The 26,570-nt window shown below is 40.8% G+C and overlaps 1 protein-coding gene and 2 long non-coding RNA genes across 3 annotated transcripts; 2 read left to right on the top strand and 1 right to left on the bottom strand.

Annotated features, from left to right (window-relative positions):
• Window positions 1-2,508: 2,508 nt before the first annotated feature.
• LOC134815319 (uncharacterized) lies at window positions 2,509-5,746 on the top strand. Its single transcript, XR_010160241.1, has 3 exons — window positions 2,509-2,596; window positions 5,199-5,333; window positions 5,541-5,746. It is a non-coding gene; the product is annotated as an uncharacterized LOC134815319 (long non-coding RNA).
• A 2,179-nt stretch (window positions 5,747-7,925) lies between these two features.
• On the top strand, window positions 7,926-15,205 carry LOC134815832 (uncharacterized). Its single transcript, XR_010160308.1, has 3 exons — window positions 7,926-8,008; window positions 8,175-8,285; window positions 14,640-15,205. It is a non-coding gene; the product is annotated as an uncharacterized LOC134815832 (long non-coding RNA).
• Window positions 15,206-18,116: 2,911 nt separating this feature from the next.
• Window positions 18,117-22,944, bottom strand: LOC134815501 (basic proline-rich protein-like; the record flags this gene model as incomplete). The annotated part of the gene is given in 3 exon segments (XM_063824039.1): window positions 18,117-18,346; window positions 21,868-22,705; window positions 22,708-22,944. Coding segments are annotated over 3 exon segments (1,305 nt in total), but the record flags the coding sequence as incomplete, so codon positions are not given.
• Between the last annotated feature and the right edge of the window lie 3,626 nt (window positions 22,945-26,570).

The following is a 26,570-nucleotide window of genomic DNA, read 5'->3' as shown; positions in this document are numbered from 1 at the left end:
TTCACCGCTTCGACGCGCGGCCGCGCAAACTAGCATTCTTGCTTCGTCGATTGTTGCTCTGCTTTGCAAAGCAACGATCTCGACAGATTGACATCGTCAATCAAGTTATGGGCAAAACACCGATTTGGTCACGTGACATGCTAGTAAACCATGAATTCGATTGTTTAGGGCTCGGGTTATGGTTAGGGTTGTAGCGCGATGCACTACTGGGTCGCGCGCGCATCAAATAATGCTTCTCGCAACCACAGTAGTGTGCAAACCAACATTCGAACCACCAGCAGCTGGTGGTCAATTTCCTACGAACGCGACTTAATTTTGGTTCAGACTGGAGTCGAGCGCTACGTTATAGCTGTATATATAGCTCGTTTCACGACGAAATCTTCATTTATTGAGTTTGTCTGTCGATTATGTTGGAGTTTGTATTTTTAATTTTGTACTCGAATACTGTTAATTTATTTTTATTAAATAGTTGTTTTTCGTAACAGCACACTAGTACGTGATTCCTTTTGTTATTCTTACATAATTAGGAAGATTTTAAACTTCAATACTATAAATAATCAAATATTTACGAACACCGATCATCGGTATGTACCCATTATGCATTATTGGTATCGAAGTCTTATGTTGAGCTGGATATCGAAAAATTTCAAAATGTAAGGCTGTAATTTTGTACTTGTTTAGGTGTAGAACTAGGATTAACAACTTGATTGCTAGGAGTAGGAGCTAGGAAGAGATTTTAGTAATGATGACCCTTTAAACTTAAACTATATCTCTAGTGCACTTCGATCGGTTTTCTTTTCAATTTTGATAAAACCTAGTCGTGATCTTTGTTTCAGAACTTCACTAATTTATTAAGTTTTGTAGTTTATATAGACGGAACATGAGCAGATACCATTTGATTAATTATAATATATCCGATTTGAAATATTATTCTGTCGGAGTTTGAGTTCAACATGGACACATTTATTAACATCCCGCATGAATTTGTGTCGTCTTTACAATTTTTTGCGCTGAATTTGTATGCTTATTAATACTGCCGCATGATATCAGTAGCTGCTATAAAACTAGAGTGTATAGCATGTGTATTATACGATGTTTCCCACGTAAAAATCGCAGGTTGTTTTGGTGCGGCTGGGCACTCTACTGGTGATTGACACCAGAGACTGAGAAAAACTTTGACATAATTTTCAAGTTTGATATGACCTAATAACTACCACATTTACAGGAAGTATGGTAATACATTCTTGTCAGCTGTCTGGGCAAATCTTCTCTCGCAGAATTGGATTAAAATTTAATGTATTTTATTTCTCACTTCCAACGATGTCGCAATTATTAGGTAAAATTTGAAGTTATTTTGAGATTCAATTAATAAATTTTAGATTGCAGCTTGATATCACTTAGTATGTACATTGTACTCGGTTGCAAGGGTAGAACTTATGAGAATACTATCATAGTATTATTGCACTATACTATTATGGGTTCATCAAAGTTCGTATCATGATTTGTCACAATTAAACCATCGAGTCACTTGAGGAAACCCGTTAAAGCTCGCAATCGGCGACGAGATAAAGTTTGTGGTACCTCTAGATGTTAAGTTAACTCTTAGGCTCCAATCTTCCTTACTATACCTACCACTCCTTCTTCCTTGATAAGAAGTAGATCCATCTGGAACAGTGAGCTGCTTCTTCCCTTCTATCCCGTACTAGCCTACTCAGCTCTCTCCAAACCGTGAACAACTACTCCCGGTGCTAGAACTTTAACCGCATAATTATAACAGCACAATTCTTTCGCTTGAATCTCAGTCTGCTGTAAGACTGCTGTACCGGTAGAGTTTTTACTTGTATGATTCAGCAATCTGCTCTTTAGATGGTACCGTTACCTCCCGCCATAAGACTGTGCCGTCTTGGTGACCTTGAGAATATCATAAGGTCCGATATATAAAAGCACTATCCAATATCGAGACCCACTCAGGATCCCAAACCACGACTCCTTTCGGTCGTCTGTACTTGCTTTTTTCCTCCCAGCATGGACTAAGTCAATGATACTGTCTTACATCGCTGGCCTTGTTCTTATAAGTGTTCACTCGGCGCTCACAAGATAACATGTTCAGAGATCTGTTGCAGAACCTTGTCGTGCCGTCATTTATATACTCCTTGACTAAGAGCTACTTTACACCTACAGCAAAAATGTGCTAAATGATACCCATCCTCTCCTCACATTACTGTACTTGCACTTACCATCCTCATCTTCGCCATAGAGGTGGTTAAGAGGGTGACGTACACAGCATCTAGCACGAATCCAATAAGTGAGTCTACAGTGCGTGTCGAAATACATTGCATGTACCCTTATATATTAATTGAGACAGAATTTTAATAAATCAACAAATTCTTAAAATTTAAAAAGGTAGAATTTAATTCTATGGCATTTATTGAAACCTGCTTTTTTAAAGTTGAGAATTGGTTTCAATTTCTAGAATATCACGATAATGTTGACTCAAAACTGTTTCGGGCAGCTATCAAGTCTCAAGATATGACATAATTTGATAGAATGTTAGTACCAACGCTATCAGTGCATTGAAGTCGAGTTCTCGATACAGGTATTATAATTAGGTTCTATCGACCGTTTTTGTAGTCTTAACTCATTTTTATTTGTTATTATACGACCAATTAAAACCTAGCAAACCAGACTTCTTTATGTGCTAAATGTTACTTTAACCTTAATAATAGCAGCATTGTGGCAGATATCCAGTTACATTTTTTCCAGCCGTATATTATAAATATACAGGGTGGGCCAAAAGTCAGTGTGCAAACGTTGGCATTAATAGCTCAGTCACTGAGTGCCCAATTGAAATAATTGGTTCTGGTATGACTTACTACCACCACTGGTTCGAGAAATTTGTCAAATCGAAACATATTTGTGTTCATTGTTTTCAAAAGAAGGTTCATTTTCGCATTTATTTGATAGTTTGGATAATCGGATCGAGCCAAATTTTATTGAATTGTGTTTAGCCATTTAAATTACGTTTGCTCTAAAAAAATGAGAGTATATATATATTACTCATGCAACTAAGATAAATTGAGTATAAATACTCAATTTATCTCAGTTTAAGTTGCAAGTTATATAACTCATTTTCTAAAGGTCTCGTAAACTTTAATCAATTACAGAGGGTGTGGCCTCTTTTTCACTGAAAAGACGCCATCAGATTTCATTGCATTCTGGGACCAATTTTGGTGTGATTTAAAGTATCCTACAAATTGGTGTTTACTGTTTCGACTTTTGTAAAATCACTGTAACAATATAATCTGTATTCTTATAGTTTCAACCATAATAGTGAAATAGAGGGGCTGGCCAATAGCCACACCCTCTGTAATTGATTTAAGTCTACGAAACTTTCAGAAATTTGTGTGTAATTCGGAGATAAATTAAACAAGTTGTTATCGGCCACCATGTGTAAACGGAATGTTCTAGCAGACTGTATAATACTATAACATACATTTTCTTACACACACATAATCTAATCTCTGGAATGTTGCTATGATATCAATGGCAATGTTTTGATACTGTGTATTATCATGATTATGCCTTACAGGCCGATCTTCCGATGGAGTTTCGGTTGCCATGGCAACACATCAATATGATAAAGAATTTGTAAACGCAGTCACAACTCTGTCGTGTACACTGTACGGTGCGAGCGGTTATTTTATGATAGGTAACATCTACTTTTTCAGCATTTGCGGGATGACCAGTTCACACGTATATTTTCGCAGACACAACTTCGCATAAAATTATATCCAATTATTCTATAACCAATTATCTACACGGACTTCTGTCTAAATATGAATGAAATCGAGAAAACCAAATATTATATGTTTCATCCTGAAGTGCTGAGTTCTCAGGCAGTATAATCATGATCCTGATAGATATCGAAGTCTCCTTAAATGATTGTCTCTGCTGCTTAATATATCTGGATTGTCGTTGGGAGGCGATGCAGATTTGTTTACTTTTAAGGGGGAGGTTCTGCTCAGCAGGAGAAAGAGGTGATGCACATTTTGTATTTGTCTGACATGTAGGACTTGAGCCACGTTTCCGTAAGTGCAATAAACGGTAACGAGTGGTTTTTGGATTTCTCCTGAATAAGAGCTGAGATTTTTGGCACTTCCCATATACTCGCACTTGATGCACTAGGATTCATGGACTGGACATTTAAGACGAGGCATGAGGAATAACGGGCACGTGCAGTGTATCCTCTGAGGCGGTAGGAACTGCTGGTAGTGGTATAGTGGGAGCGCTGTTCCTGGCTGAAGAGGTGGATGTGGTCTGGGGTAGTGGTAGGGCATTTGAGTTTGAGGGAGGCTGGACCGGTGGTCGACTATTTCTGATAGGAGTCCGATCCTGGTTTGCATCGTTTCCAACAGTCTCCGTAACTATAACAATCCTGTGATCTGGTATTGGTTACTTAAACTTATTTAATTGAACATGGTGTTTGACGTTGGAGCTTATCACTTTACAGTTTACATCACCTTACCTGAATAATTGAATAGGATGAATACTGAATAGCATTTATTAATGCTTTCTTTACCCGGAGAACTCTGTTTTACTTGTCCCTCGGTAACACAAGACCGTGAGCCGTGACACTTAGTCACAATTATTAAGTCATAAGTCAGAAAGAAGTCCATAATTCGTACACCCATGATTATGTTAAATATAGATTGACTCCAGTCTCCATTGTTCAATGACTTCGTCAAAATGTTTTAGGAAAATGTTCACAGATTTGTTAATTTTGGACTCAAATTAACGTTGAGAAAAACTGAATTTATTTTGGAAAAATCCCGGCTAAAACCAAAATCCCGGCCGGTACCGGTACAAAATCGCCAAATACCAGCCGGTATTCCGGCTGCGCCGGTTATATCCCGGTCGAGTTCTGTCTGAGACCTAATTTTCTCTATTTCTCGTGCAATTTTAGATCAGACACAGTCATCTAAATTATTCAATAAGAAGGTTTAAATTATAAGCAATTAAAAACAGTTGGGACTATCATTGTTTGTGAGTACATACTACATATTATACGAATATAAGGTGGTTAATATAATTATAACACATTTAATATAAAACATTTAAGACACATTTTTTTATTCCTGCATTGTACTCATTGATTTAACTAGTAATATTATATAAAAACCACATTTCTATTTGTACAGGGAGCTGCTGGTAAACTACCGTCGCTATACATCGACTATGACTACAATCCTACTTTTAAAAACAAACTACATACATATCTCACATTTGCGAGGACTACTTCATCACAAGCAAAAAATCGACATTGGTAAATAAAGGTAGGTTCTTTTCACTGACTTCGTTAAATGAGTTACATATTTTCACACAAATTACGTGCGTGATCATTAAAGGGTTGCTTGTGTGCAGTTACTTCTGGGCCAGCGCCACCCTGTTGGGAGTTTTCACATAAGTAAATTTGCCGATAATACAATTTTACTCATTCTGGACATGTTACCTATATTATCATTATACTAGTATTTCTTCAGGTCTGTCTTCTATAACCACGATGAAAAGAAAAGCTGGGCGAAAACATTTGAGACTGCAGATTGCAGAACTGGAACACTCTATTTGAAGACAGTGGCTGCTGAGTGCTGAGCTGCATCAAATCTATCAGCATCATGTAACTTCGATCAGGAACAGACTCCATTTCATTTCCGACAACTAGCACCTGTTTTCCCTAGACTTACCAAGTATTAAGAATTAAAACTTAAATGAAAGGGTGCACAATTTATCACTAAATATCTTCCTCTTTTAATTCTAATCAACACACGGTTTCGTCTTTGTTTCACCCAATCGTGCTGATAATCAGTAATCATGCACTCTGCACTCTAACTTCGAGATGTTTCAAAAGGGCTCCCGACGAGTTGAATTAGATCAATATTTTCTTTTGATACATAGATACTGATTGGGAGGTTCATCATACTATTCTTGTCACATGGTAACGATTAACGATTAGCTGATCAGCTTCCAGCATCGACAGGCCGAAATCCATAAATATAATCAGTTGTAATTTAATATTTATCATCGTCCGGATCATCATAATATTTTAATTTAAAGTTACAATAAGAAAGATAATTTAAGAGAAATGTTTTGAAAGTGCCTGATTTCGAGTATAAGATCTGTACTGATACATTAATTTTCAGATTGTTATTATAGTTTATTTGTATTTTTTATATTATCTTATCCGCACAAGTTCGGAAGCCATCTGAACGCTATTGCCAGACACAGGCATATATTTATTTTGGGGTATCATGCTCTCAGAAATTTCAACTCAGTCCGATATTATAGTTATACTAACCTGCATTGCATAAGGTTAATTGTCTCGCAGTCTAGTGCATAAACCTTTCATTTTGTATAAACCCTTTATTTTGATTGGGAAAACTTTAGTTTAATGTGGTTACCGTCTCTAAAGTTGGCATGATAGTTAATAAACTCTTATCTATTATGTCACTGAAGATGACGCCTTGCAACATGTTTGACGATAGCCTGTAGATTGATAGTTTGATCTAAGTATTTACAACAATTCATCTAGTTTGATTGATTCAAAGGGAAACAAATTCCTCTCTTATCTATTATGACTATATTTAAATTCAATCCTGTAAAGTGATACTCCTTTTTTAGTAATTTAAACATGTGTTTTCTCCTTCTGATTTTTAAACTATTACCGGTCACGCTGAATAATAATGACATCAGTGAATTTAAAGCTATCGTTAACATCACTCAGAAAATGCGCGTCTTTAGCGCGTGTCTTGTTGTTATGCATCAATCCTTCGGTAGATCGGCGAGATGCACCACTGTGCCTCACCGAGCTGCGAAGGATTGACATCGTGAATCAATGGTTAGGGTTACTGGGCGGCGCTCAGCCTGTCATTCCACTTAATCTCTATTCGGTGTTTATGACCATGATAGCCTGAGGTCCCCAGGTGAGGGTTAGGGTTGTGGTAATATAAGCATAAGGTATAAGGTATAAAAGGGTTTTGGCTAGCTTCGGGGTTTATATGGTTAGGGTTAGGGTTGGGATTAGGGTTTGTGTAAAACCGTTTTGTACGGCTGCAAAACCATAAAAACCAAAGTTACGTGTGTTGTAATATGGTATTTAGAGATATCTTTTAGGATATCTTAGTTTTAGTATAACGTTTACGGGACGTAGGATTTAGTATGTATTTCCGGGTATATAATAACCAAATGTTTTTATATGTTCGTATTTGGGAGTTACACATTTTGAGTGTAAGTCGGTTGGCTGGCAGAACTACTGTCAGACTAACTGTCTGAAACGAGCCGTCCGCTCACTTCGCACCTGACTTACAGCCAGGCCTGTGGTTGGTCCTCGCGACCACAGCGTGACTGCTAGTGGAGTGCTCATTGGCGAGACGGCGTGTCACGTGGTGCAAGCAGATGCGTTGTGCCGTCACGCAGTGTGGCGTGACGAGTTTTGAGAGTATACCCGGAGAGCCGGAAGTGGAGAGCTCACTTCTTAGTTGCCCCTTAATCATTTTAAGGGATTCAAACTGACGGTAGCCAGTCTTACTGAGCACTACCATTTGTGATTAGACACGTCGAGTGATCTATTAGTCACGTCAGTTGATTGGAGCGAACACTTAGAAGTTTTTATCTGTTGACGTTCACTTTGTATTACTTTTCCTTTATATTTAATTAGATCCTTTTTAGTTACTCGTTTCATTTCTACTATTCGGTACGCCCTGCCGTTCGTGCTACGTGACTAGAGCTTGACTAGCATACACTAAATACCTAAGAAACTCCGTTTTCTATATCTGGAGGCCACTTTTAGTGTTGCTATTTTTGCTCGTAATCCTTCTAGTATCACCTATATTCAGTATAGTTTCGTTTAAGATCCTAACGTTTCTCATTTGATAAGCTAAGTTCGGTGTACATCGCAGTGCAGAAGAATTACGTGGAGATTGTTCGAGATCTTCAGTACTTCCTACTAGACTTGGTAAGTGTTGCTACACATTTTGTGGTACCTGTATATTCCAGTTGAGTGCGATCGTTTTGACGAGCACCTAGTTTACAGCCGCTTGTAGACTTCAGTACGTTATTACCTAGATTGTCAGTGAGATTTGCGTAGTTTTAGCAACCTTGCTTTTCGTACATCTACTCAGGAGTGATAGACGTAGAAGTTACAGTTCCAGTAAAGCAAAGTAAAGTCTTGACTAGAAGATTTTCCAGCAACGTGAAGAGTACGCCTGTTCCAGTACTTATCTACTCTATTTGTAAGTGTACTTTTACATTTAGATTCACTTTTTAGCATGTGTGATAGTTATACAGCTGAAATGGAGTGGGCGACGTTGATTTTAGAAAGGGGTAAGATTCAGTCTAGCGTTGATGAAATAATGAAGGAGATAGAGGGTTTAGATCCTGGTGCAGATAGCAATAGCATTTCCGAATTAGAAGATAAGTTGAAGGAATTACATTCAGCTTTAGAATGCCTGCAGGATAAGATTGATAATGCACGGCCTAAGCCAGTTAGCACAGTTACTAACGCCCCTCCAGCTAGTTCTAGCAGTAGATTTCAAGAGAACGTGCACGTTATGAATCCTGTTATTAAATCCGAGCAGGTTCAGTTTAGAAACGCGAACACCGAGGATGATTTTGGTAACAGTATTATAACCCCATTGAATAGTTCAGTAGCTGGTCCACATTTGACAGGTGCCAGGCCTCCCAAGCCTCCTTATTTTGAAACTGGATCTAATTTCATCAAATTTGCCAGGCGATTCAAGGAGCATTTGATTCTATGTGGGCATAGTGGTGGTTCGGATGTTAGTACGTACATGTTGTCATACATTCGTTGTGAATCCACTTGGGAAACACTGCAGAAAGTCTCTCTCAGGCCGGAAGAGAAATGCAATATCGATCTTCTCGTTAAGCGATACTCAGAGGAGATGTTTCCTTCTACTCAATCTTGGGCCTATAGAACTGAGCTCATGTCATTGCGTCAGTTAGCAAATGAGAACCTACAGCAGTTTATTTCACGTATAGATGAGCTTGCTTTTAAAGCCGGATACGACTGCGAGTCGAAGAGGGACGAGAGTTGCTTGCATGTTCTTGTTGTAGGAGCTCGTGACGTAGCTGTAAGGACTAAGCTTTATGAGTCCCAGTTACATTCCTATAGAGAGGCAGTAAAACTAGCAATCCACACTGAGCGTATCACGTTAGCTGTTGGTGGTGAACCAGGGAGTTTCACTCAGGCCCAGGATACGATTTTCGCCATTAGTAATCCTGAATTAGATGGCCAGAGAGCTAGGTTTGCAGCACCTAGACAAACACGTGACCACTTTATGACGGGCACTAGACAGGAGAGTTATAGTCCTGAATGTCCTCCTTCCCAGTCGGGAGTTAACCAGCACACTGGCCATTCATGGACTCCTAATCTAGTTAGCAATAGTTTTAGGGGTGGTATGAGGAATGATGATCGTAGAAACCCGCCTGGTCAATCACGTTATCAGCCAGCTCGCAATTACGTGGGTAGTTCGAGTAATCGGGGATCACGTAATGTCCGCCCCCAGTTAGAAGGTTGTTGGGAGTGTGGTGATAGTGGGCATTTTCAGAGAAACTGTCCGAGCAGATTTGCTGGGAATAGAGTTAGATATCAAGACAGAGGGTCTGCATATCAGAATGGTCATGGCCAGCATCGTGGGAACAGAGCATATAGACCTCGAAATCAGGGGCCTTTAAACTTCTAAAGGGTGGCCCTAGATTCAAAAGGAGGTCACCCGCGGTCAAAAACACACGTTACTATGAAGATTGTAACGAGATTGGTGGCAGTAAGGGAAACTGCATTTTGGTTGGAGGAAATTGTGCGGGTAGATCAGCAAATTTCTTTGTGGATACGGGATCATCTATTTCTATAATTGCTGAATCATTTGTCAGATTTATAGATAAGTTTGAGAAGGTTGTGTCGTGTAATCTCAAGCTCAAGTCCTTTTCGGGAAATAGCATAAAGACTTTCGGTCAGATAAAGCTTCCAGTGATAATTGCCGGAAAATCTTTTGAGCACACGTTTGTTGTTTCCGAATTTCATGAGGCAGAGGTTCTGATAGGCATGGATTTAATGTTTGATCAGGGGATCAATATTAATGCCAGGGATAGATTGCTGTATACTAACAAGGGTTCATCGTGTTTTAGAACACCACCTAAACCCACTAAGCGCTGCATGAAGGTAGTATGCAATGAAACAGTAATTATACCACCTCTCTCGGGCACTCACATACAAGGCAAATTGTTGCGACCTAAAAGTCAACGTGATGACGTTTATGGCCAGTTAGAACCTCATATTAACACGGTTGTAGGTACTGGCATATTCACAGCGCACTCTCTCATACGGTCTGAGGACAACATGGTCCCTGTTAGAGTCATGAATCCTACAGATAAGCCTGTGAAGATAAATAAGAGAACCTGGCTGGGCAAGATGAAGCCAGTAGAGTTTGGTGAGCGAGTGATGAGAGTGACCTGTGAAACGGTTAATGCGGTGTCATCTGATTGTTCAATGCCAGAGGTGAGCAAGCTAGCTGATGAGGAGCCGCTTGTTAAGGAATGGGATAGAGAGAGTCTTTTCAAACAGTTGAAGTTAGACGAGTTGAAGATTAGCGAAGAAGACAAGAATGATCTTCGAGAGACTGTGTGGGAGTATAGAACCGTTTTTCGAGTGGAGAGCATGATTTAGGTTGTTGTAATTTCTTTGAGGCACATCTCCAGCTCAAGGATAACTATAAACCTAGGTGGGTTCCATCGAGAAAGATTCCGTTCAAACAGCAGCCGGAAATGGATAGACAGATTAGAGGTTTGCTTAGATCTGGTGTGGTTGAGGAATGCCCTGACCACTCTAATTTCAATTCTCCCCTTTTCCTGGTGCCTTCAGGAGATCGCTCTAGATTAGTTGCGGATCTGAGAATGGTAAATTTAGAGCTTCAGGATGATTTGATGGAGCTGCCTAACTTGAACCACATTTTAGACAAAGTGGGCGATAAGAATTTGTATTCGACAGTGGATTTGAGTAAATCTTTTCATCAGGTTCCGTATACCAAGGAATCCAGGCATGTCACAGCGTTCATGCACAATCAGAAGAGGTATCAGTTTGCTAGAATGGTCATGGGCCTGAAATCTAGTTCAGCTACGTTTACTAGAATGGTCATGCGGCTGATAAACGGTCTGGGAATATCTGATGCGTTAGCATTCTTCATAGATGATTTACTGATATTCACACGTGATGTTAAGTCTCACATTCAGATACTGTCGGTACTTTTTGCTCGTCTTAAGTTGGGTAATCTGAAACTAACACCTCGTAAGTGCAGATTTTTACGTGAGGAGGTTGAATATGTCGGTATTACTCTAACTAAGGAAGGAGTCAGGATGAACGACTCTCGCATAGAGCATATTAAGAAGTTAGAACCTCCCTGTAATAGAGCGGAATTGCAGTCAGTTTTGGGCATGTTAAACTATTCCAAGAAGTTCTGCAAGGGATACTCCGAGATAGCACGTCCCCTTTATGCTTTACTTCGGAAAAATAAGGTGTTTGAGTGGACTGAAGATTGCCAGAGTGCATTTCAGAGGTTACGTGACATGTTGATATCAAGTCCTGTCCTAGCTTTTCCGGAGGTTAGCGACCCGGAAAATAGTTATGAGGTGACTCTAGATGGTTCTAAACACGCATTTGGTGGCACTTTGACTCAGTGGATCAAAGGAAAGAGGAGGGTGATTGCATACTTTTCTCGTAAGGTTCCGGACCACAAGCGGATATGGCCGCAAACTCAGATTGAATTTGAGACTTTATATCAGACTCTGAAACATTTCTCGGTTTACTTACGTGGCGTTAAAAACTTCACGGTTATCACAGATTGTCTGCCACTCTTGAACATTACGACAATATTTTCTAAAATGTCATCTTCGGTCATCAGGAAGCTTCAAGAGCTTGCTAACTATACTTTTACCATGAAGCATATCTCGGGGAAGAGTAACCAGATGTGTGATGGACTTAGTCGGTATAAGTATCAGGTTTATGGTAAATCTCGAGAAAATGTTGCGAGCATTGGTCATAGTTCCACTTTTAGTCTTGATGCTGCGTTAGAAGGAGTAAACCGGGTGAGACGTGAGCATTATAGATGTAAACACCCGACACTGTTTAAGAGGATGCAAGTACCGGTTAGCAGCGAGACTGTGGTTGATGATGATTGCAGTAATCTGATTGAGGAATCTTGCAATGAGGTGAGTGTTGAGGACAGTATGATTCCGGGGTTCTTGTTTGATGAAAATAGTGAAGACCCTAGTATTGTAAGCATTGTTCAGATTACGCCTGAGGTTGATAGCCGTCATTGCAATTGTAGTCTTACCCAGGCTGATCCTATTCCTACAGAGGAAGCATCAGTAGTGGAAATGGTTTCAGCGGTTACTAGTGATGTAAGCTCACTAGAGAGAGGGGTCAAATTTCTTAATCCTACCAATGAGCAGTTTAAACAGGCTCAGAAGGATGATGATATTTTAAACCAGGTCTACAGTTGGGTTACCAAGGGTGAGAAACCTGTTGCCATTCAGACTAGTAAAATACCTCAGGAACTGTTGAGTTATTGGAAACAGTTTGATCTTATAAGTATCAAGGACGGGATACTTAAGAGACGTTGGACTGAAGTGAGGGATCCGGAGGGAAGTAGAGAGTTGATCATAGTCCCCGAATCCTTGCATGAATCTGTCCTGGACATGGTGCACAACCAGGAGACCGCACATACTGGAGTAGAAAATTGTCTTGAGGTCTGTAAACGACATTTCTACTGGCCGAAAATGGGTGAATGTTTCAAATTGTGGATCGCAGCATGTTGCAAGTGTGCAGCAAGTAAGCCACCTCAGGCGTACAATAAGGCACCTCTCAAGCACATATTGTTCCACTCATTTAACTCAGCAATTTGTTTCGATCATATAGTTCCTGAGAAGGTTGGTGCTACACCTAGAGGTTACAAGTATATTTTGACGATAACCGATTGTTGGTCAAATTATGTGGTAGCTATTCCTACTAAGACCCAGACAGCTAAGGAGAGCGTGTCTTTGATTCGTAGGTTTTGGATTGATCGTTTTGGCCAGCCTAGATTCATGATGGCTGATAATCATCCGGGTTTTAGAGCCAAGTATTTCGAGACCATAGCTCAAGCCCTAGATTGCAAGTACATTCATGGCCAACCGTACGTTTCTCGTAGTACTGGAAGAGTTGAGAGAGCAAACCGTCGGTTGAATACTGCACTGAGAACCAGCTTACCACCGGGACGATACCAGGACTGGGATCTTTGGTTATCTAGAGTAGTCTTTGTACTTAACTCATTACGGAATCGGCACACAGGTTATTCTAGCAACAGATTGGTGTTTGGTCGTGAGTTAAACACACCGTTAAGCCTGCTAGCTGAGAATCGTAAGGATTTCGAGTTAGAGCCTATGAAGGAGAATGGGTTTGATGTTGAAGCGTACGAGCTGTACAAGAATCTCAAGTTTATCACCAGGAGGGTGAGGGTCCAAGCTGAGCGTGATTTTTGCTATGCACAGAGATATCACGATAAGCACGTTAAGGGACCATTCTTTGAGGAAGGTGAGGAAGCGTTTGTTTTGATAAATTGCCCAAAGCACAAGTTCGGTCCTCGTTGGGTTGGCCCGTATAAGATCTCTAAGAAGATAAACGATCACTTGTAATGTTTAGATTTGCCTGATGGAGAGAAGAAGGTGTTCAACATTGGAAAGTTAAAGAGATATGTCAGGAACAAGTTTTCTGAGAAGCTAGAGACTAGCTTTACATTGCCTAAAATTGTTAGCAGTGAAGCTGAGTTAGAGACGGCCTCATCAAGGCGAGATGTAGTCTATTCCGATAGTGATAGTGAAGAAGAGACAGATTTTCAACTGAGAAGAGTACCAGTTGTAGCAAGGAGAAGAGAGGTTCATCCGAAGAAGTTTCGTCTGGAGAAGGATGGTGCAGCTAGCATTTATAAACAACCTAGTTTAAGTTCTACTCCTAGGGTTGTGAATAGTCCTGCACAACTAGATACGAATTCTACTAATCCTAGTTTTAGTACTGTAACACCTCTCACACATAACATTCCCTCAGGCGATAGTGTAGAAACAGTTGATAATTCTGCAGATTTCTTCACTCCAGCTAGAGAGAGATCGGCCGATAGAAGATCATCGAGTCCGGTTGTTGGTGAAGGAACGATGGGTCATAGCAGTTCTATGTCATATGATTCAGTGGGGCACGACATTGACACAACAGGATCGCTTTCTCCTGTGGATCTAAGAAGACAGAGCCCTCCGAGGGAGGAGCGCAGATATAACACTAGGAGACCTGAGGAACGGAGACAACCTGACCGTTTAGGGTACGAGAAAGTGAGTTTGGTCAAGGATCTTTTGAAATTTCTGAACCAGTAGACGGCAGAATACATTAGTATCATGAAGTGAAATGACACTTAGAGTGTATATGGTGGTACTTCTACAACCAGTTTAGAGTTTAGCACTGTACAGGTTTAGACTCTACATAGATGACGTACGTATATTATGCCGTTCAAAACCTTATCTTGATTGGAATAACACGTGTTATCTTTCAGAACACTACTGATAGGGATAATAGGATCTTTACTCTCAACACGACTCGCTCAGGGCTGCTTTAGTGGTGGAAACGTAGATACTTTCGAATTTATTTCGACTTCTTTGTTTTGCTTGTCAAGGACGTTTTAGAGATTCAGATACATCTCTATCAATTGATGAAGACTCAACACCAAGGACTATACAACTTGGTGCGAAAAGGAAGTATTGGAAAGTTTTGAAAGATTTTTGGAAGTCAATTTTAGTTTTAATTTTAGTATTTTGAGGATTTAAATTTAATGCACAGGGTTAGGGCCGTGTATTTTATTTTGAGACTTGACTTATTTTTAAGTTTTGGACTTTTGATGCGTGGGAGCATTAAAATTTAAATTTTGAATAAGGCGATTATTTTATTGTTTTAAAATATTCGAAAAAAATTTTTGGGTAGAGATGTTGTAATATGGTATTTAGAGATATCTTTTAGGATATCTTAGTTTTAGTATAACGTTTACGGGACGTAGGATTTAGTATGTATTTCCGGGTATATAATAACCAAATGTTTTTATATGTTCGTATTTGGGAGTTACACATTTTGAGTGTAAGTCGGTTGGCTGGCAGAACTACTGTCAGACTAACTGTCTGAAACGAGCCGTCCGCTCACTTTGCACCTGACTTACAGCCAGGCCTGTGGTTGGTCCTCGCGACCACAGCGTGACTGCTAGTGGAGTGCTCATTGGCGAGACGGCGTGTCACGTGGTGCAAGCAGATGCGTTGTGCCGTCACGCAGTGTGGCGTGACGAGTTTTGAGAGTATACCCGGAGAGCCGGAAGTGGAGAGCTCACTTCTTAGTTGCCCCTTAATCATTTTAAGGGATTCAAACTGACGGTAGCCAGTCTTACTGAGCACTACCATTTGTGATTAGACACGTCGAGTGATCTATTAGTCACGTCAGTTGATTGGAGCGAACACTTAGAAGTTTTTATCTGTTGACGTTCACTTTGTATTACTTTTCCTTTATATTTAATTAGATCCTTTTTAGTTACTCGTTTCATTTCTACTATTCGGTACGCCCTGCCGTTCGTGCTACGTGACTAGAGCTTGACTAGCATACACTAAATACCTAAGAAACTCCGTTTTCTATACGTGAAATTTGTGGGCGAGCGAATTAGTAAGAGCCCCCCTACTAAAGGCCCATACTAGGTTACTAGAGGCCAATATCAATTCGACAATTTTGTAATTCAAATTCCACTCAATTTCACTCTGATATATATTGTTTATGCAATATATTACGTACTACACAATACAAAGTAACGGGCGCTAGGTCAGTATTAACGGGTGATACTCGTAAAATATCTGTTCCATATATTGGACCGTCGACGAGTCCAACTCGGCGCGCGTTCTGGTAGGTTGTAAACCTACAAGGTCAGTAGTTCAGTCCATTAACAATTAACAATGAAAAAACTTATATACTCAGTCATAATTTCTACCATATATACTGGCTGGATCGAGCCTATACTATTTTGTATCTACAAACGCTTTGTATCACCAATCACGTCGTGACCCCCACTGTCGTTTCACTATAGTGTAGATTTTTTTTACGATACAGGCGGGTCATACAACGTATGCAGTACGACAACAAACGCTGACACTAAATCGATTGCCCAAATTTTAATAAAAACTTGTGCAATCAAATTTTTTTAATTGCGTGAAAATTAAAAATCCTGAGAGTATGAAAGTAATCTTAACTGGTGTATTTTTGAACGCTGATTTCGAATCACCCCCATGCATGACATAATGTAAAGTAAAAACGCTCAATTCCCTGGAGAGCTTTATGGGTAAAAAACTGTTTTGGTCACGTAACACAGGAGAAGCAAAGTGCAAAGAAAATGCCACAAACTGCTACTAACTGCTACAAACTGCTACTAACTGCTACAAACTGGCACCTACTGTCACAAACAGTTACTAATTGCTGCAATCACGCCCACGCATTCGCGCGCTGTTTGCAGCAGTTAGTAGCAGTTTGTGACAGTTAGTGCCAGTTTGCAGCAGTTGGTAGCAGTTTGTGGCAGTTTAATTGACGATGTCACTTCATCGCATGAGCTCGGCGCCGCACAGTAGCGCATCTTGCCGATCTATTGACCATTGTTAATGATCAGGCCCGGCGCGCGCTACTTCGTAGCACTTGCCATCGGACCATTTCGAGAAGAAAGCGGCGCGCGTTACTTCGAAGAAATTTTTACCTGAGGACCCCAGGCTATTATGTTCATTAACATATATATATTTGGCGGAATGACAGGCTGAGCGCGGCCCAGTAAAGAAATTTAGACGAGTAACATCCGTTAAGCTGATCTAGCGAGGTACAGTAACGCATTGCGCTACAAGTGGCAGTTCCCAGAAAACCTTACCGCCTGCTGGGCTTGCTAGAGGTGATAGATTTTCAACAGCACGTTTGGCGTCGCGCGTCACATCGAGTTTACCTTTCACACGCTGCATTTAGTTTAGTAGTCATGACAACGACATGACTTTGCAAAGTTTAAAAGCTGCGATTTTTAATTTAGCCAGAAATCAAACTTTTCGGTTTAATTCAGAATCTAAGTTGTCCCCAATTGTGCTCCTGGGGAGCCCCCTTTAAATTTACGAGACGGAAATTTTGTTGAAAACCGGAAGGTTCTATTTATTTTACTTTTGGAGATATTCCCCGGCCGGTAGGGTTTGCTGGGTTAGTGTCAGTTTGTAGCAGTTAGTAGCAGTTTGTGGCAGTTTCTTTGCACTTTGCTCCTCCTGTGGTAAAAGGTTCAAGGTTGTATCACATCGTGAATTCTATTGTCGTTTCAGTAATATCGTGTCAAGTGACAAGTGACAGGCTAGTTAAAAACGAATTCGATTGTTTAGGGTTGGGATTAAGGTTGATTCACGATGTCAATCCTTCTGCACAGCTCGGTGAGGCCCAATGGTGCATTTGGCATTGCATTTCGCCAATTTAGCGAAGTGGTTGCGAGAAGCATTATTAGTTCACATAGCCATGTGTCTACGCACTACTAGACCATTGTTAATGGTCTGGCCCGGCGCGCGCTACTTCGTAGCACTTGCCATCGGGCCAATATTTCGAGAAGAAAGCGCCACGCGCTACTTCGAAGAAATTTAGACGAGTAACATTTGTTTGTATCACGTCGTGACTCCACGGTTGTTTCACTATGGGTTCTACGATACAGGGGGAGTCGCGCACGATCACGAGTGCACGGCGGGTCATACAACGTATGACAAACATCTGTCAAGCAAAACCATAAAAACCAAATTCACGTGATAATTTTTGGGCAAGCAAATTAGTTAAACTTAAAGTAGGAAGTGCACTATGAGGCGCAAAATTCAAATGCTGCGCTTTTATGCTTTTTCGACGAGATATTTCGCAGTACACAGTATTTTGTTAAATGTAGTTTTATCGCTCGGAAAAAATACATAATGTAAGCAACCAGCCTGAAATTTAAGAATTTGTTATTTTATTAGTTTATAAGGATGGCTGGGTCAACCTTGGGCTTGATTACGTAATATAGGGGGGGGGGGGGGGGGGGGGGGGGGGGGGGGGGGGGGGGGGGGGGGGGGGGGGGGGGGGGGGGGGGGGGGGGGGGGGGGGGGGGGGGGGGGGGGGGGGGGGGGGGGGGGGGGGGGGGGGGGGGGGGGGGGGGGTTCGGTCTTGGTTTACGGTTAATTACGGAGGGGGGGGGGGGGGGTGAACGACCCCTAACCCAGATTCCCAGAATAGAACCCTATCGAGAATATAAATAGAACCCTAACGAGAAATTTAATCAACTTCCTTAATGTATGGTCGTATCACGTACTGGTCGAGACATTTTATCGCCAATCATATCTCACCAGGGGAGCATCTTATTGTTTATAATTATGTGTTATGCATTATCAATTATGTGGATTTTGGGGTGATCATGATTCGGAATCAGCATTGGAAAATACAAAATACATCAATTCAGGTTGCTTTCAACTGTCGAGTGTTGAATCGCAAAGATCGAGTGTAGAGTGATTTAGCACGCTCGATAGTGATACAAAAATAGTCTTTTATTGTAAATATCAGTGGGCGTGCTTTCCCAAATTTGCTCTTTTTTAAAAACTTGGAAAGTCTAGAAATTCCTTTTCCCAATAAAGAAACTTTTTTTTAAACCCGGGCTTAATTTTTATAAAAACACTTCGATTGGAAAAGGGGCCCGGAAATGACGGCTGATCGCGCCCCCTTTTAACTCCCTTTTATGGTAAGGGGTTGCCACCCGTTAAATCACGCCCATTTTAAAACGGCCCAAAGTTGGCAAAAACCTCTACGGAGTGAAAAAAATTTTAAAAACCCAAATTTGGGTTTTTTTTGCTATTTAAACCGGAAAAATTTTCTTTTTAATTTAATTTTTTTTTTAACCCCCTTTAAAATTCAAAAAAACCCTTTTTTATAAGAAGGGGACAAAATTGTTAAACGTTAAAAATTTCATATCAAAAAACTAAAAAAAAACTAGGCCAATTTTAGCAGTTTGGAAAAATTTTAAAACCGTGAAAACGACAATTTGCCCTTTTTTCCTGATCCCCATTTTAAACCCGATTAGACGGTAAAAAGAAAACGAAAAAAAAAGTTGGGTTTTAGTTTTCCTATGAAATCGAGCGATAATCCCTTTTAACGCCTTTTCCAAAGAGGACCTGCCGAAATTCAAACGGGGACTGGACGGCATTTTTGCCCAATTTGACTAATTAAACAAATTAGACGGGTTAAAAATTTGGAGGGCATGAGACTCAATTGGAGGACGGGGCCATTTTCGGAGGTTTCGAAATTAAATAAAAAATCACCAAAAATTTTTCACATTTTGGAGGGTTTTTTCCCCTTTAAAGTTTTCAATGGGTTTACTTGTTTGCAATAAGACAAATTTGAGATACTGGAAATAAAATCCCCAGAGAAAGGCTTACAAAGTGGATAAATCATATTGTCTCATTTTTGTCCCATTTTCAAATATGTAAGTTGAAATTTCCTGGACCGAAATTTCACAGACGGGATGGAATTTTTGTCCAGTGACCACATGGTCAGTAAGCAAAAAAGGGTGACCAAAATTTTAGTTGGTTTAAAATTATTGAATCTTTAAAAAGAAAATTCGAAATGGTGAGAAAAATCTTTGTGACATCTGCCAACTCCCGGGGTCCCGATCAGAGAAACTGAAATTTTTTTTATTAAATTTTTCTTAGAAAAAATAAAATTCCATTTAAAATTTCCAGCTAATTTAAATTTAATTTTTTTAAATTTGGGTTTTGCATTTGTAAGATTTTTAATTGTTAAAATGGAAAAAAAGGTTTTTTAAATATTAATTTCCAAAAATTTAAATTTGGGGTTTTAAAAAATTTATTTGGTAATAAATGGGTGAAAGGGGCAAAGGAAGGGAAAAAAAGGTTTTATAAATTTAAAATTTGGAAAATTTTTTTGATAAGAAAAACGAAACTTTTGCCTGTTAATTTTATCTTTTTTTCTGTTCGGGGTTTTATTTCAGTCTATTTTCTAATTTAAAAAAAGGGATTTTTTCTGCCCTTTAAAGATTATACCAATGCCATAATCCGACTAGGGTGAGAATCCATACAATGCTCTTTATAATTATTGCGATTTTCCTCTTTGTGATTGTGTTCCAATGTATATCAATTTCGTTTAATTACTTTCCTAGCTTAGAGGAAGGGCCAGATCGTCCCTTCAATTTGGTTTTTTTTTCATTTTTTGCTTCTCAAAATCGTTACATAGAGGGACTTTAAAATTTTTTCGGATTAATTTTAAAATTTTAAATTTTCCCCCCTTTAAGTTCTCTTTCAATACGTTTCCCGTTTTGGGACAAAAAAACTTTAAAACTCAGGAATTTAAACCGTCACACCCAAAGGCCCCCGTTTTATTTTGATTTTTTTTTTTGAAAATTTATTTTTATTGGGGGGTTACTACATTTTACAAATTTTTCATTTTTTTCCCAAACTTTCCTAACCGTAGTTTCAGAAAAAGGGTAAACAGATGGGTTTTTAAAAAACTTTATCTTGCTTTGAATTTTTTGGGAAAAGAAGCAAAGGGAAAAAATTTGCCCGAATTTTCTTGTTTTTCATCTTTGTCGGGGCCCCAAATTTGCAAGAACAAAAAGGTTTTTCACAAACATACATTGTTAATTGGGTTTTAAAGGGGGGATTTGGGTTCTCAATTTTTTAAAATCAATTTTTATTCCCCTTTAAAAAAAAAAAAAATTTTTTTTTCAATTATCTTCCCCCGATAATTTTATAAAATGGTAAATTTACATTAAAAACCGGGAAATTTTAAATTTAGGTTTTTTCATTTCATCATTACCCCCTTTTGTCAATTGGGAAAAAAACTCGGGTCTTCCCTTTACCAGTGAAAGCCACGTCCCAAAAATAATTCTGCACAAAATTTTTAAAAAATTCCAAAACTCAAAAATTTTCAAAAACGCTGGGCGTCATTTTAAAATATTAAAATGTTTTAAATTTTTTTAGAATAAAATTTTTTTGTGAAATTCCACGTTTTTAAAAAAAAAAAGAAATTGATAACCCCAATTCCAATAACTGTGTCGGTCCCCTTGGTTTTCTACCCAAAAAAGGGGAACGGTCCCAAAACTTACAAATTTTTAAGGGTTAAAAGGCGTAAAAATATTGATGGAAAAAATTTTTCAGGGAGCCCAGGCTCAAGCTGCTTCAAACCCCCCGGGCTTTCGAAAATCCGGGGTGTATTAAGGGGGAAGTTACTTTTCTCCCCCAAAGAACCCGCATGAACCCTTTTTTATAGAAAAAGGGGGGTATTTTTTTGATTTATTTTTTAAAACCTTTTAACCCTTCAAAAATAAACATTTTTTTTTTGAAGGGAAATGCCCCCCCTTTAATGTGTTTTAAAATGGGCCCCCTTTAATTTTATTTAAAATTTTTTTGTCTGCGTTTCGAATCTCAAAACCCCAAAAAAAATAACAAAACTTTCAAAAAAATTATTTTGAAAAAAATTTAAATTTCGCGTATGGGAGCGGGGTTTTTTTGTCCAGATCTTGGGCTTCCCAGAGGAAGTTACGGTTTCGGGGGCTACACCTGTCCAGGACGGAGGGTTTGGGGCCCCGCGAAAGGGGAACTTCGGGAAAACTTCCAAAAACCCCGTTTTTGGTAATAAGGGGAGGGAGAAGGGGAGGGGGGAGGGGGGCGGGGGAGGGAGAGAGGGAAGAGGGGAGAGGGAGTGGGGGAGAGGGAGGAGGGAGGAGGGGGGGGGAGAGGGGGGAGAGGGGGGAGAGGGAAGAGGGAGAGAGGGAGAGAGGGAGAGAGGGAAAAGAGGGAGAGAGGGGAAGGGGGGAGGGAGAGAGGGAGAAGGGAGAGAGGGAGAGAGGGGGAGGGGAAAAGGGGGAGAGGGAGAAGGGAGAAGGGGGGGAAAAGAGGGGGGGAAGGGGGGAGAGGGGGAGGGGAGGGAGAGAGGCGGGGAGGGGGGAGGGAGAGAGGGAGGGGAGGGAGAAGGGAGAGGGGAGAGAGGGAGAGAGGGAGAGGGGGGAGGGGGAGGGGGGGAGAGGGGGGGAGGGAAAAGGGGAGGGGGGGGGGAAGGGAGAGGGGGGGAAAAGGGGGTCGGGCGGGGGGGGGGGGGTGTGGGGGGGGGGGGGGGGGGGGGGGTGGGGGGAAAGGGGGGTTGGGGGGGGGGGGGGGGTTTTTGGGGGGGGGGGGGGGGGGGGGGGGGGGGGGGGGGGCCCCGGGGGTTTTTGGGGGGTTTGGGGGGGGGGGGGGGTTTTTTTTTTTGGGGGGGGGGTTTTGGGGGGGGGGTTTTTTCCCCCGGGGGGGGGTTTTTTTTTTTGGGGTTTTTCCCCGGGGGGAAAAGGGGGGAAGGGGGGGGGGGGGGGTAAAGGGGGGGGAAGGGGGGGGGGGGGGAAAAGGGGGGGGTTTTTTTTTGGGGGGGGGAGGGGGGGGGGGGGGGGGGTTTTGGGGGGGGGGGGTTTTTTTTTTTTTTTTTGGGGGGGGGGGGTTTTTTTGGGGGGGGGGGGGGGGGGGGTTTTTTTTTTTTTTTTGGGGGGGGGGGGGGCTTTTTTTAAAGGGGGGGTTTTTTTGGGGGGAAGGGGGGGGGGGTTTTTGGGGGGGGGGGGAAAAAAAAGTTTGGGGGGGGGGGGGGGAAAGTGGTTTGGGGGGGGGGGGTTTTTTGGGGGGGGGAAAGGGGGGGTGAGGGAAACCCGGGAGGGGGGGAGAAGGGGGGGAAGGGGGGGGGGGGGGGGGGGGGGGGGGGGGGGATGGGGAGGGGGGGTGGGGGGGGAAGGGGGCGGGGGGGAAGGGGGGGGGGGGGGTTTTTGGGGGGGGGGGGGCCCGGGGTTTTTTTTTGGGGGTTGGGGGGTTTTTCCGGGGGGTGAGGGGGTTGGGAAGGGAAGGGAAGGGAGGGGGAGGGGGAAGGGGGTTTCCGGGGTGGGGGGGGGGGGGGGACCCTTTTTTGTTGGGGGAAGGGGGGGGGGAGGGGGAAAAAGGGAATTTGGGGGGGTTTGGGGGAGGGGTTTTTTTTGGGGAGAGGGAGAAGGCGGGTTTTTGGGGGGGGGTTTTTTGGGGGGGGTGGGAAGGGGGGGGGGTGGGGGTTTTTTTTTTTCCGGGAAGGGGAAATTTTCCCCAAAAAACAAATCATTAAAAAAATTATCAAAAAAAGGTGGTATTTTAATGAAATTAAATTTTCCGGTTTCCCTTTATTTGTACTAAAGGCCCTAAGTTGGCGCGGAAAACCGGGGAAACCTAATTTGCAATGGGGCCCTTTTTGACGATGGTTTTTAAATAAAAACCCGCGAGAAATTTGGGCGCCCCAAATGGAAATTTTTTGGGCAAAAGTTACCCTCCGGGGAGTATTGTGGGAAACCCCTAACCAAAAATATTTCCCCCCGGACGACCCTTTTTGCCGCAAGCGGGGAATTTGGGTTCGTGTTTCCAATTTTTCTTTAAACGCCCCTTTTTTGGGGCACAGCGGGAAAAACGTGTTTTTTTAAACCAAATGTGAAGGGGGTTGGGAGCGTTTTTAGGAACCTTTTGTCCAAATTTTGATTCCGGGGTTTAAAATTAATTAAAATTTGGGGGTGCCAAAAATGAAAAGCAATTTTATTTTTCAAAGAAAAAAAAAAAATCACAAAATTAACATTAGGGTTTTAGTTTTTTCTTGGGTGGTGGCTTCTTGGGTTTTTGGGAGTGGGCGGGAAATGTTCCCCGAATTTTTTGGAGGTTACTAAAAAAAGAACAAGGACTTTTTACCAACCCCGCTCCAGCTTATGGGGGGGCAGATTGTGTTTTGGGGGGTCTGGAATAGTTCCCAACCCCGCTTAAGATTTTAAAAAGGGGAGTGTCCAGGTTTAAAATTTTTCCTTTCCCCTTTTAAGTATTTTTTAATAATTTTTCATCCCCCCCTCCCCCCGGGTGGGAAAAATTTTTATTTTTATCTCGTTTAAAAATTTTCAAAAAAAAAGCGTAAATTAAATTTTCAAAGCTTAGGTGGCTATTTTTTTTAAAGAATTCAAATCGCAGATTTTAAGGGGCTGGTGGGCTTCCCAATGGGGGCACGGGTTTGGGGCTGGAAATTCTGGGTTATGATCAGCCCAAGGGAAAGGGAAAAGTTTTGTTTAAAGGGTTTTAAAAAAAATTAAATCCCGCGGGTGCTATTTGTCGTCAAAAGGGTTTTATTGGTTTTAAATAAGCGGCATCCGGTAGTTTTTTGGGGCGTACAGGGCAAAAATAAAGATATTACCCTGGGGGCGGGGAAGGTTTTCCCCTGCAGCCCGGTGAATTTGGAGTTTTGTGTTCCCTTTTCATTCAACAAAAATTTTTTGGGGCACAGCGAAAATATTTTTCCCTTAAAGGGTGAAGGGATTGGAGGTCCCAAATTTTTTGAAACATGTGTCCAAAATTTTGGTTTTGGTTTAAAAAATTTAAAAAAATTTGGAAAGGGGCCATAAAAGGGTTAAAAAAAAAGTCCCATTAATTTTTCAGAAAGAATTCACAAGATTTTTCATTTTTGTTTCGTTTTTAAATTTGATGGGGTTTTTTTGATTTTGGGAGTGGTTTGGGGGTGGGTTTAGAGTTTTTTTGGAGGTTTTCAAAAAAGAACAAGGGCTTTTTTAAAACCCCCGCTCCCGCACAAAAGGGGGGCAGATTGTGGGGGAAGTTTCTGAAATTCCCGCCCCTTTCCCTTTTAAAAAATAACCCCCCAGTGTCCAGGTTTTAAAAAATTTTATTTCCTTTTTAAAAAATTTGCTAAAAATTAAAATTATTCCCCCCCTCCCCGGGGAAAACTTATGTTTTTCTCGATTAAAAATTTCCCCAAAAAAGGTAAAATTTTTTATCAAATGTTTAAGTGGCTATTTTTTTAACGAATTCAAATCCCCGATTTTGTCGGGGGGCTCTTAAAAGGAACAAATGGTGGGGGCGGAAAAACTTGGGTTTCTGATCAAAAGGAGGGACAGTTTGGGGCCCCAGGGTTTTTTGATTACCGCTGATGCTAAATTTTTCGTCAAATGGGTATATTGGGTCAAAAAAAAAGCTGGGCAAATTTCCCCCTTTGTAAGTTTGGGGGCATCCAAATTTAAACCCATGATATTTCCCTGGAGACCCTTTTTCAAACCGGGCCCGCGGGGGAATGGAGTTGTGTTCATTTTTAAATTTAACGAAAAAAGTGGAAAAGCGAAAAATTTTTTTTTCAGTTTTGAAGGGTTTGGGGAGGGCAATTTTTATGAAAAAAAAAGGTTTTCCAAAATTTTTTTCGGTTCAAAATTATTTTTAAAAAGGAGGTTGGGCCAAAAAAATGTTAAATGACAGTCTATTTTAAATTTTTTATTGGGAAGAAATCACAAAATTTAAAATTCTGTTTCATTTTTTCTTGATTTGGGGGCTTTTTGATTTTGGAGATTTGGGGGACTGTTTAGAGTTTTGGGGGAGGTTTTTAAAAAAAAGAACAAAAGGGCTTTTACTAACCCTTTCCAGCCCCGGGTGGTGCGATTGTGTTGGGGAAGTGTTGAAAAAATCGGAAACCCTTTCAAAAAGATAACCGGCAAGGGGTCCAAAGGTTTTAAATTTCCCCCCCTTTTTTTTAAAAATTTGCTCATTTTATTTTTACCCCCTCTCCCGGGGGAAAAAAAAATTTTTTGATTTTCTCGATTAAATTTTTCAGAAAAACATAATTTAAAAAATTTTCAACAAATTTTTAAAAATTACTTATTTTAACGAAAATTAAATCACAGATTTTAGTCTGGTGGACTCTAAAGGTGATACTGGGCGCTGGAAATTCTTTGGGGTTAAATATTAGCAATGGGATTTGTTTGGCAAAGGTTTTAAAAAAAATTAACTCAGCTGAAAGCTATTGTCGTTTAAAAAGGGGTATATTTGGGCAAAATAAAACGGACATCCGGTTTTTGTAAGTGGGGATCCCGTTTAACTATGTATTAACCCCCCGGCCCCAAAGTTTCAGGGCAGCGGGGGAAAGGAGGGTTTTTGGGGTTTTTTTTAAATTTAACGACAAATTTTTTGGGGCACCGCGAAGACGTTTTTTTTCTACCCGTGGAAGGGATTGGGGGGAGGTTTGATTTTTTTGAAAGTGTCCAAATTTTGATTCGGTTTTAAAATTTAATAAAAATTGGGAGGTGCCATAAAATTGGGCAGTCTATTAAAATTTTTTCATGCAAGAAAATTAAAACATTAAAAATTAAGTTTCGTTTTTACCTTTATGGGGCCTTTTTTTCCCCGATTTTGGGGATTGGTCGGAATTTTTTCAAAAGTTTTTTGGAGGTTTTCAAAAAAGGGAAAAAGGACTTTTTTAAAAACCCCGCTCCCCGCCTATGGGGGGGTTGGGAGAAATTGGGGTTGGGGAAGGTTCCCCGAAAGTTGAACCCCCGCTAAAAAGATTTTCCGGCCGTGGGCCCGGGGTTTTTAAATATCCTTTTTTTTTTAAGATTTTGCTCTAATTT

The sequence above is a fragment of the Bolinopsis microptera genome, chromosome 5 (assembly GCF_026151205.1).
Source record: "Bolinopsis microptera isolate Bmic1 chromosome 5, MBARI_Bmic_1.0, whole genome shotgun sequence".
NCBI lineage: Eukaryota > Metazoa > Ctenophora > Tentaculata > Lobata > Bolinopsidae > Bolinopsis > Bolinopsis microptera.
This window is presented reverse-complemented; position numbering and strand designations above follow the sequence as displayed.